This window comes from Bombus impatiens, unplaced genomic scaffold (assembly GCF_000188095.3).
Source record: "Bombus impatiens unplaced genomic scaffold, BIMP_2.2 scf_2645, whole genome shotgun sequence".
In the NCBI taxonomy this organism is placed as follows: domain Eukaryota; kingdom Metazoa; phylum Arthropoda; class Insecta; order Hymenoptera; family Apidae; genus Bombus; species Bombus impatiens.
Window position 1 is genome coordinate 23,325 of NT_179064.1, and position 12,507 is coordinate 35,831.

The window sequence follows — 12,507 nt, forward strand, 5'->3', positions numbered from 1 at the left end:
CGGCCGAGGCAAGCGTGCACACGCAGAATATCAGAGTGAAAGCCAACGAGTCTCTCAGGGTGGAACGGAGCAGGAACCAGGAACAGGCCCTGCATTTATTGCCAGCGAATTACTCTGTGGAAAAAGCTTGCATCCTGCCGAAGAGAGGCTGCTCCTCTCACCTTCCTTCGTCTTCTGATTTAGCAGCAATCCTCCTAGACAAAAATCTTTTCCACTTCGTAAATCACAGTCCTCGTTTGAAAACATTAAAGGAAATTTCAGAGAACCCTTTCTTCGAATAAAGGTTTAACGATCTTTCTTGTGCGATGATTAGGGATAAAGATTTTATAATACGAAGTGAAAAATTAAGACGAAGCTTTTAAAGTACAAACTGATGAACTGAGATACAAATTTAGAAATACAATGGTTTTTAAATACGTACACAATGATATTTCCATTTCCATTATTTGTGGTTTATCATGGCCCCAAAAAATTGACAAGTTGTAAATTAAATTCTTACAGAAAAATTGTTGAACATTTCAAATTAAGTACAAACATTCGCGCACGAACAGGTGATTTTTTCAGCCAGATAAAATCACGTGGAAGTTCCAGATTAATTGGAATGCTCAAACATGAAAACGCGATCGTCCTCAAATATAAATTGTTGATCATTTCAAACTAAATCGAACATTTAAACACGAATGGATTATTATTTCCATTCGGACGAAAATAAAACAATTCTCCTGCATCTTATCGAGTAATACACATCACTAATACATCTTCGGCATATCTATCAGATTCCACGGCCGAATTTTCAATCTTCGTTGCAATAAATTACCCGAAAGAGCTTAATTCCTATTCTCTGACTTGCGATTGAAGAAAGTCTCCTAAAATCGAGCGCGTCCCTAATTCTCAAAGCAGTAGCAGTTTTATCGCGCGGCGTGATCGATCCGCTCCCATGTCCCTGGTGCATGCGAATGTCACCGCACGAGAGTCTCGCGGTTCCCAGTCGATCGTTTGTACAACGGGTGGCGAGGCCAGTGGGTCGAAATGTTTGGCGACATGGTCGAATTATCCTCGATGCAGACGTGACGAAGAGGGTGAAGCACGATGACAACGTGGAGGGAAGGCGAAAGAATAAGAGGAACGGGGAGAGAGATTCACAGAGGATGGCAAACAGCGAGCAACAACAAGTTGCTCGTAATAGGTCGCCGATCGGGCGGCGGTCTCGTGAAGCCATGGGTCGAGGAGAGAGCGAGTCCGTTGCATGCCACAAATTGGCTCAAATATTTACGCAATTGGCATGATAACCGCATTACGTGATTATGTACGGTTGTTGCGCGCGATCCCGATGCTCACCCTCTCATCCCATCATCAGCACCACCCTTCTCCCCTCCGCACTGTCCCGTTTCTCTCCTCTCTGTTCTCCATTCTCTCGTCTCTCTCTCTCTCTCTCTTTCTGTTATTCTGTGCTCCGTTCTCCATGACCTCCCGTATAAACGGCAAATCAGGGTTATTAAACGACGAGTCGCGAGGCACGCGCATTGTTCCCGCCGGCCATGCAACTTCCGCTTCGACGTTCTTCCGGTTCTTTTCGCCGATCGCCTACCAATTCGCCCCTCGCGGCTCTTCAATCTTTCTGCGGACTTCTGCGGAGAAATCGTCGCAGTTCCTGTTTATGAAAGTCGAATGATTTTTTATAAATACGTTCGATTAGAATTTTTCGATAGACCCAACCTGCGTAAAATCTTGTAGTTCTGGGATTATTATGTCTGCAACTTTCTCGTGTTGAACGAATAAAGGGGCTTGTACTGTTTTAGATTATCAGTATTTGTTGTGGACTGTATTTCAAATGCTTCTAATTGGTTGCCTACTTTGATCGTAGTTGGAGTTTCCTCTTTTTGTGTTTATAAAATCTATCACGCATGATTTTTTGAACTTAATAGGTTATTAAATAACTGAGTAATAAATTTTAGCGTACTATATCTTTCTTACAAATATGACAGAAAAGTATGTCTCTGTCTTAACCTCCACACAATGGAAGTTGGGTCATTGTGGTCAGGAATGTCGAATGTGTTATTTTATGGCGATAAAAGAGGCGAGTTAAGAAACTTCTTATGCCTATTCCTTGCTATTAAAATAAGGAACAAAATTCTTCCTACAGTTTGATAGAATAATAGCACGTGAATGTAACTTGAAATGTAATAAACGTGAAATATCGAATCAAAGATTAAGAAAATCTTTAGCGTCATACTTAATTCAATTTCAATTTTGCTCAAACTTAAAAAATTCTCTTAACGATGAAAAAAAGAGATTTTTCCGAAAATTCGGTTTAGAAGTAGATGTTATTTTTGTTATTCAATAATATAGGTAAAGAGTCGTTCTTTTTTTTTTTGGAATGATTCGTTTAAATGATCGATGATTTCTTGTAGTCATGTTTGCATCTCTAACGATTCCATGTTGCAATATCGTATATATGATCATGCAATATCGTGAAAAATAACGTGTGATTCCTTAGCTATGAAAAACGTACCACTGGCGTACCGCTTCGTTTTCACGAGTAATGGAAAGAGAAAAAAATAGCCGCCGCTATAATTAGTGTCCATTTGAATTGATTGTAAAATGCGAAAACGAAGTAATCGCAACCGGTGTGTACTCAGAGACGATAGAAAAATTATAGGCGTCGCATACCGAAGAAAATATGAGAGTATTTCATACCAGGTTTTAATATCGATCTCTCATTAATGTCCTTAGCCTGTTCATGCTCTGATGTACCTTGATCGTCTTGAAAAAATTATACCTGGAGTACTATAAAGTGATAAACAGCCGTGAATTATAGTACGTATAAAGTACTCAACGTCGAAGATCGTTTTATTCAATTAATGATTCAATCGACTTTGCTTTCGTCTTGCATTTAAATACAAATTCAAATACTTCCATTCGAAATCGAAATATTTAAATCAAAATCTAAATATCGGACTATAAATCCAAATATTTAAATTCATATTTAAATATTAAAATAGAAACTCAAGTATTTAAGTTCGAGCTTAAGTAATGGAATTCAAACAACGAAGCGGCAAGCTATTTTCTAAGAAAATAAACCATCGTACAGCTCGTACCTGATATTTCAAACGCAACCTTCTGCACGCATCAAATATCTAATCAATCTGCAAGCAGAAACAAACACATCTTGCCACATATCTGATTTGCATACAACACTGTAACATTCCTCCAACACGTTTATACTTCCATCGTCTGTAAGTCGCTTCCAAAGGAACTAATCCTTCAATTATTCTAATCGATGCATCGATGCATCACCTTCTCCACATACCTCGTCCACACAAGCAAACTCAACAATACAATTACCATAAAACCGCAGAATATTGATTTTCATAAATGGTAAAAAAGATTCCATATATATACATTGACAGCTCGGCAAGCATAGTTTTCAGCTACACAACTTCCACATAATTTTTACTCGCCAGAACATAGGAAATTGTTCAACTAACATTAATATCATCGGTTGCAATTATAATAATTCGGTTTTTTTTTCTCATTCAATCAAAGACTAGTAGTATTTCACGATTAGACTGCGAATATTCATGCAAAACCATATTTCTACGAATGTAATTAAAAAAAATGAGATTTAAGTAGAAAATTGTTTTACCCACTAAATATCATACAAAATACTATTTCATATATTTCATATATTTCTGTTTGTTTCTGCATCCTAAAAATTCTCACAAATAGAAATACATAAGATTGCAAGCCTAACTGTAACATACAACAAGTTTAGTTACTCCGCGCGAAGTTTAACGTCGAATTTGAAGATGTTGAAACTCAGGTGGCCGAAACAACCCTACGCGAGTCTATCGAAGGGCTTGAAAATAGGAAAATGGGAGCCGAGGATCGTTATCCCTAGTCCCGGAGGCAAAGTTCTGCTTCGTGATTTTGCCACGGCCACGGCGGAGGCTGCTTCTTCTTCGAAGATACAGTTACTCCGGCCGGCGATCTAGCGTCGATCCGTTACGTAACACTCCGTGGAAACGCTCCGTGTCGACTTCTCTTCGTCTCTCCGCCTCCTCCGGCTGACGGTGAACGCGCGTTACGTGCGGTTTCCGTAAATTGCTACGTGCAAACCAGCCAGGCCCTGGTTCACAGTGGTGCTCTCGTCCTCGTATACTCTCTTCTGTCTTCTCCTGGCTCATCTCGCGCGCCAGAAAACACACCAGTCGGTGGGAGTCGGCCCGGTGGTTGATGTTACGGAGTTCGCGGAAACGCGAGGGTATTCAACGAAAAATCGGTGCCGCGCGGCGGCTAGCTAGCGCACGGAAAGGTGAAAACGTCGTACGTGCGAATTATCCGTTGGCACGAGAGCAGAGGAGAGCAAACGAAGGAAAGAGAAAGAAGGTACACATAGAAAGTGTAAGAGAGATAAGAGCAGATATTCCAGGACGAATACTTTCCGATACGTCTCTCCTCTCTTCTCCGCCTTCGCTGCCACTTCTTCTGTTTCGGTGCCGTTGTTACGGCAGCCGGTTCACCACGGTAGTCATTACTTGAATTAAATAATACTCGGTATAATTATTTGGAAAGTTTATGCTGAGATGTATGGGTCGCTCGTTCGAGGGAACACGGCCGGGAGAGCGCGCGGCTTTTAATTACGCGGCTGCTGCCAAACAACGTTTCTTCGAGGATTGCGCGCGCTCTATGGCCTGGCCCACGGGGTAATTAGCCGATGTTTAGAAAGCTGCACGACTCTATCGATGACGGGAGACCGTGTGTCGTGTCACGAATCTGGGTCTTCGAAGGATGGATCGTTTAAGTGCATGGGAGCATTGTGTCGTTCATTGTTCGGCCCGGCTCGTCACATTGCGAATTATCGCGAACGGTGAGAAGCGCGAGAGAACGAAACAGATAGATCCACCGAGAGAGCACCGCTTCGTTGGTAATGAATTAAAATTACCAGTTACGCGGCTGCCTCCGCGTAAACACCGAGCATTGATTTAAACACCGAGATTATTGTAATTACAACAATTTATTGTCTCGGGGTGCAATCGGAGAAGGCAAGGGAAGAGAGGCAAGCGAGAGCGATCGGTGGCGATATCTCTAGTTAGGTTTGCGAAGTTGGTGTTACGTTTCAGGCGCGTGGCGCCATCTTTCCATCATTCAGCAAAATTGAACGTTTATTTAGAAATTTATTTTAAATATTTCTTTAAATAAATTTCACATATAGATAGTGGGAAACAGTTCCGTAAATTTTATTTTCGCCCTAAGTTTGCTTTGTTTTCGATTCACTGAATTTGCAGATGCTTCACTGTCGCTTACTATGGTAACAATGTATTACAAATTATGTTTCGTAGCGTTAATAATTGTTATAATAGTAGGAAATTCGTATACGAAGAGCGAATGAAAGTTTTATCGGGGAAAGAAGCTGAAATTATACACTTTGTTGAACAAAATATGTGTTGTTTCGAGGGTTATCGACGGTAGATGAAGGTTCCTCCAAGGCTTCTATAAAGTGATACCGAAATGACTTCTCCTCGAGGTTCGATCCGCCCGCGTTCTGACCAACAAGTGTTGCAAACGATCACGTGGCTGATCGAGGCACAGCCCCGTCATTATCATAACTGCTTCTCGAGTACTAACTCTAATGTCGATTTTAACGAGAAACTGTATGCACGGTCGTGACAACCCGAGGGTTGACATGACGCGTTCTACTCTGCAATAACTAATAACGACGCATACCTATCTTCCCTCTTTTAAGAAGATCAAATAAATTTTGATACAGATGATATTTTTATTAACGAATGAAATTGGATGGATAATAAGATCAAAAAGAGGTTCTAAAAGCGGTATCTTCATCCCTTAAAAACATATATATTTTTATATTTAGATGGAAATGGTTTGTAAATTATTGAATTAAATGGGATGAATAATGGACAAGCAGTGGAATTTTCGTCTCTTAACAGTTTAAAAGAAATTGGAATAAAAATGAAATGAAATCAATTAAAGTGAGTGGATAGTAAATTAGGAAATATTGTCAACCCTTAAAAATCTCTACTAAATTTATATAGAGAAGTGACTTTTATATCATCCATTTAGATTGGATAAATAACAAATTAAAAGGGGTAGTTTCATCCCTTAAAGTTAAGAATAAATGTTGGTAAAAACGAGTTTTGTGTCAGGCAGTTAAATTGGATGGATAATAAGATGAAGAAGGAAATAGCTTCTTATTTCGTATATTTTTCATGGTGACTGTACCCGATGCAAACCTTCGCGATATTATGTGACCCTTCCCTCCAGTGTCATTTTTTACGTACGCCACGCGAAATCGATAAAATCGACAATTACGGGAGAGTTGGTTGTCATGTAAGTAAGTACTTACATACGTGTACGCTCACGTTTCCAGCAACGTCTAGGAAAATTATCTCCCATATGACGACTGACAGAGGACGCCTGAAACTGCAATTTCGCAATTGTGCGATCCTTCCAAGAACTGGCGCCGGCTATCCTATTCCTTTTTCAGAAACATATGCGTTATGTTTATCAGAACCTCCTAAATATACAATGAAGCACGAAGTAGATTTTCGAAGGCGAAAATATTACAATTTCTTTTCTCGTTTATTATTTAAAATTTTGTAAGCGATCTTTTACTAAGTCGTTGAAATATTAAATATCTATTCTGTACTTTCAGAACCGAAGTTTTGCGGGATTTGGAGAAGAAGAAATTATTCCTTCGTCGATGGAAACACATTTATTCCAATCTAATGTAAAAAAAAAAAAAAGAAGAAATGGCACGATACAATAAATTTCAAAAACTTTGAATTGCAAGATTTAGGTGATATATTACACGTACGAAGCAGAAGGTTCATAAAATCGATAATACTTCGCGCGGTTCGATTGTCGAACAGTTTGCACGCAGATGCGTCAAACGTGTCAGTCGTTTATTTTTCTTAATGTCAGCGATCGATGGCATATGCAAAACCATCTGCCAGTGGAATTTGGCAACGAAATTTTTCAGATTACATGTTGTCCTTTGTTCGATATTCCATGATTGGTGTTAGCAATTTTCCTCTTGAATAATAGCTTTAAGCACACTACTAGCATAAAGAAAAACTTGGTAAAAACGCAGACGAGAGAAACAGTTGTGCGACAAATTACAAAGAAACTTGTTCAGCATATACAATGTTACGTTTGCAGTTAGTCATTTGGGTAAAGAGACACGAAAAGAACATTTTAATTCTACAAAATTAGGATGTGTCTGGCCAAATCATAAAATAAGGGTTTCATTCGAAGTAAGAGGAGAAAATGACGTTTGAAAAAAGAATACATCTCCTATTTACATATTTATTGTTCTCGATATTTAACCCAACACCTTACACCGACAGCAATCATTAAAGTATATTCATCCGTAGGCACAGCGACGTCATCATCTCGCTTCTTTAATGCTAATTGTCCTCTGAAATCACAGGCTCATTTCCCGTTCTCTTCTTCCGTTTCCATACGTCGTTGTCCACGCTTTTTATTAAACGAATTAACCAAACATTAAACCAACTATCAACTAGACAGTTTCGCACTGATAATTTTGAAAAACGTACGCATCTGATGTGTCTTTGGAATAGCCAGCCAAAGTTCGCCAGAGTTCTCGAGGTCCTTCTATCGCGAGGGGAAAGTGTTGCCAAGCCCAAGCATCTGTTAAAACGGTAGGAAACGTTTTAATAAAATTTTCAGAATGTGTGTAACATTCATTTTCCTTTCCTTTCCTTTTTTCGTTTGTTGGAAGTCTAAATTTCGATCGAAAAATTAATTTTTTTTTAGAAAAAATTTAATGTATTAATTACAACTTTGTATACTGCTACTTATTATTCCTGTCGTTTAAATAAAATAATAAGTTATGGACAGTTGTTAGAAATCAGAAAATTTCTTCCTTTTCTTTTTTCGTTTGTTGCAAGTCTAAATTTCGATCGAAAAATTAATTTTTTTTTTTTACAAAAAATTTAATATATTAATTAAAACTTTCTATGCTGCTACTTATTATTCCTGTCGGTTAAATAAAATAATAAGTTATGGACAGTTGTTAGAAATCAGAACATTTCTTTCTTTTCTTTTTTCGTTTGTTGGAAGTCTAAATTTCGATCGAAAATTATTTTTTTTTTTAGAAAAAATTTGATATATTAATTAAAACTTTGTATGCTGCTACTTATTATTCCTGTCGTTTAAATAAAATAATAAGTTATGGACAGTTGCTAGAAATCAGAAAATTATTTTACGATTATCCTGACTTAATCGTATAAAATTGATTCGTTACCATCAATCGAAGGATAATCCACGCGTCTCTTTATAGGTCTCGAGAAAGTTTTGTCGCTAGCATACGGTGCCCAGGATTCAGCCTTAAAGATGAAGAAAACACACGCTAACTTTATGTAATATAACTAACAATTACAAAAACATTGAACATTCGCACGAGACAGTACTCTGACCAATACACCGTCTGATCGAAATCGCTTATTCTACTGTGCGGTATAAAAAGTATGAAATTAAGATACTGTGTCTCAATTATTAATACCTGTGCACGACTGTTATAGCCTGAGACCTGTGGAATGTTCCTTCGAGACTTCAAAAAATCATTATAACCCTCGCTACGTCCTACACGAGGAATGTTCTTGGCAATTTTTAAGAAGAATGCCGGTACCTCGTCTGCTTTAGATAGATTTTCACAAGCCAGCAATGCCAAAACGCCAACCGTAAGAGCTAAAATGTTTTAAAGAAGAAATTCTCACGAAATTCACTCTTGATCACTATAAAAAGGACACTGCACTCTCGGCACAAAATATTCTTCATTTGAAAAATAAACTCACCACCAACGATAAAACGTCGTGAAAATCCCAAAGATCGCAAACTCGTCATCTTCTCGCTTTGGATCTGCGAACGAATCGATTAATTCTCGATCAGTCTTGTAAAACAATTAACTAACAAAACACTGTGACTATCCAACAAATTTTATCTAACGACTATGTCCGCTCGTTCGACCATGATCGTTGTCTGCGAAAACGTATCGTATACTCGAACAAGCCAGCAGAGCAAAGTGCACACGACGCTGTTTCCGCGACTGTATGTGGCAAACTGAGCGATTTTTCCTAGGACTTCTTCCATTATCGCTAAGAGTGGACAGAATACTCCTGCACCGTGGGCGAAGGAATAGTAGAGTTTGCACGGCAAAGCCCCATTGCATTTAAATATTCCCGATGTTTGTGATGGCATCTGCGCGATGATCACGCGTGAGAAATCTTCCCAACGTGTACGTTCCATTACGTTCTCGTTGTTTCAGCCGACGTTGAAACCGAACTTGAAGATCTAAGATGTTCATTCTCGATTTCTTTCTGCGTGTACGTTCGCGTAAATACGAAGAAGAAGGAAATACACGATAAGTGTAATTTTGTTGATTTTTTGATTTTAACGTTACGTTGATATTAAACAGGAGGGTATTAACGTAACGATTAAAAACGACAAGAATCTCGTTCAAGGATATAAATGTTGTAAAAGTAGTTGGTCGAGTTTTATGTAAAGGTAACAAATACGACTATTAAGATTAGCGATATTTTAATATATTCGATACTGTAATGACTATAATCTGCTAGGCCCAAACATGTGAGTCATTTAAAAATAGCTGATACGTTGACGAAGTTTTATACAGGGTGGTTGGTAACTGGTGGTACAAGCGGAGAGGGGGTGATTCTACGCGAAAAAAGAAGTCGAAAATATAGAATAACAATTTTTCGTTTTAGGCTTTTTTCGAGAAAATCGTCTTTGAATTTTTACTCGGTACGCGTGCACTTTATCGCATTTCGTTATAACGGATCTCACTGTAGATCGTTGTCTCGATGGAAAAATTAAAAAAAATAAAAAAAAAGAAATTTTTATTCTATATTTTCAACTTCTTTTTTTACTCCCTTCTGCTTGTACCACCAGTTATCAACCACCCTGTATAAAAGTCAAAAGTATACTTACAAAGCCAAGCTTTTTAACACTAGAAATACCACACCAGTCAAAATAATTGGTTCTACAATCTTATAAATATGTCGAGTCTCGTTTAGGAATCATGATCCCTAATATTAATAATACCAAAAATGTACTACACAACATGGAATTGCTTCTGTAAGGAAGTAACAAATCAATAACTGTAAAAATATTACGTATTTTTTAAAGATTGGTTTTGGTAAAAATAGCTTCGTGTTAACTATCGGCAGTTCTAATGTTAATATCCTCATATCGTAATATTATACGAAAAACAAACTTTGAAATGTTGAAGAGGATAGGGAAAACACATGTTTACGATGGAAACAAAATATAGAGACAATTTTAGTAACACGCGATCGACTAACAACGTACTGAATTCTAAAATTGCTTCCTTGTGAGATATAGAAAATGTGATTTATAATGTTTCTCCCCTACATTCTTCACGTGTAAGGAAATGTATGTAAGGTTACGGTGTATCTGCGGAAGCCAGAATAAAGAAGAGAAAATTGAAACGCTTTCTTGGGAAGTTTGTTCTGCACGTGTCACTTACCTTCCCGTGGTCACGATACACTGAACAAAAATTGTCAGCTATCCTTCTATTTATGCAGCGATTTAGAATGCATTAAGTATTTCGATCAGGTTGATTTTAATGTGAATCGATGCTGACACTTGTTGCACCCCTATCCTCTCGTCGAATGAATTTGAAGCTGAACGTTTGTCGCTGAATAATTTTTGTCTGTGGAATATTTGAACCGTCGCTTACGTTTCGAGTATACCGCGAAGATTTTCTGAGATTGGAAATTTGTATTTTAAATTGATCGTCAAATCTTCTCATTCCAGATTTCAATGTTTTTTTTTTTTATCGTCTTTATTGAGATTATTCGGTGTGTAAACAGAGAAAACACGTGGATAAATTGTAAGGTAGAAAATATATTTAAATAGAAGTGTAATAAGTAAAAATACAATTTGAGCTGGTCCAGATCCGCACGCTAGCTGTGTTACATAATAACTGAAAAACCCCGAAGCTAATAACTGAAAAAGCTGTGTTACATAATAACTGAAAACCCCCGAAGCCAACGTCGCCTGTCTACTGTTTATGGCCTGACTTCGTCGCAGTCTTTCGTCTACACGCTGTCGATGGCTTCAGTGCTTGAGAAAACTAAAAAGACCAGATGTAGAGTTTTCTTAGAAGTGGTAACCACTTCAACAGTCTTATTGTAATTGGAATTAAATAACTCGCGTATTATATAGGAAGTATTAGGTTGTCTGAAAAATGTCTTTCTTTTACAGACCCGTCTTTTACAACGATGCATCTTTATACAAACATGAAACCTAATCAGTCGAACGTTGTGATCTTCATTTTGATAGAACAAAATGGATCGTACGTAATTCGATAAAATAATATAAAATGGAAAATATTGTGCATCCATTATTTCCTTATAAAATGAAAGAAACTTTTTGGACGACCTAATATTTAATGATTAATTCTTAATTCTCTATTCAATAGTGTTCATCTGTCGTTGAAAAGTGTATTAAGTTTGAGGAAAATATTCAAAAATTGTTTTATTATAATTTAATAATGATGATATAATTACGAATGATCCTTATTTGGTTTTAATTTTAGATTGAAATTTTTCTCAAAAGGCTGAAAACCTTCTTGTTTGCTAAAATGAGAACACGAGTGAAGGATAGAAATTTAAATGTTGTGTTATTACTAACGTAATAAGATGTTTTAGTTATTAATAATATATCTCTGTAAAAGGATAATACGCTGTTGAAATTTATCGATGACATTTTTAATGGATGTATTAAAGATTAAATTATCGTGAATTTCAAGAAGTCATTGATTTATAAGGCAATTATTTTCCTGTTTGTTTTTAGGAAACTGTCTTTGTCCACGCGTAAGCGTAACCCTTATTCCACCAGGTGAGTGATACGTGCTCCCCATATCGAATCGTTCGATCTGCATTTCAGATATTGGATAGTTTGGTTGAACCTCTGCTTGCTACGTAAATTATTTAAAATTGGACACTTTCTCGAAAAGACGCATTCTTTAAATTTATTTTCAATAATCAGATAAAATGATTTGGCTCTATATAGAATTCAGAAATCATAAAGTAAGAGACAAATTCATCCATTTTTGCAACATGGAATGTTTAATGCGTGCAAATGTAAACTTTAATGTACATTCTTAACACTTGTAAATTATCAATAATAAATATTAAATAATTATTCAATTCAATACATATTATAAGTTAATATTTATAATAATAATATAATATTTAAAATAATAATAACAATATTTATATTAAATAAATATTATAAATATTATAAATATTATATATTATTCAATTAAATAAATAAATATAATTAAATAAAATTCAATAATTAAAATTAAATAAAAATTAAATAAAATTGTCGATTTCTTAAAAAAAAATAAAAGAAACATCTGGACATACGAATTTTACATAAAAGTTACAAAGATGGAAATTATCAAACCACCGAATA

At 36.6% G+C, this 12,507-nt stretch overlaps 1 protein-coding gene across 1 annotated transcript; it reads right to left on the reverse strand.

Moving 5' to 3' along the window:
- Positions 1–7,309: 7,309 nt before the first annotated feature.
- On the reverse strand, positions 7,310–9,270 carry LOC100749977. Its single transcript, XM_012393341.3, has 5 exons — positions 8,841–9,270; positions 8,549–8,733; positions 8,291–8,372; positions 7,581–7,674; positions 7,310–7,500 (listed from the first exon to the last, which is right to left on the reverse strand). The coding sequence occupies exons 1-5, from the start codon at positions 8,887–8,889 to the stop codon at positions 7,431–7,433; spliced, it is 480 nt and encodes a 159-aa protein (XP_012248764.1). The 5' UTR covers positions 8,890–9,270; the 3' UTR covers positions 7,310–7,430.
- Between the last annotated feature and the right edge of the window lie 3,237 nt (positions 9,271–12,507).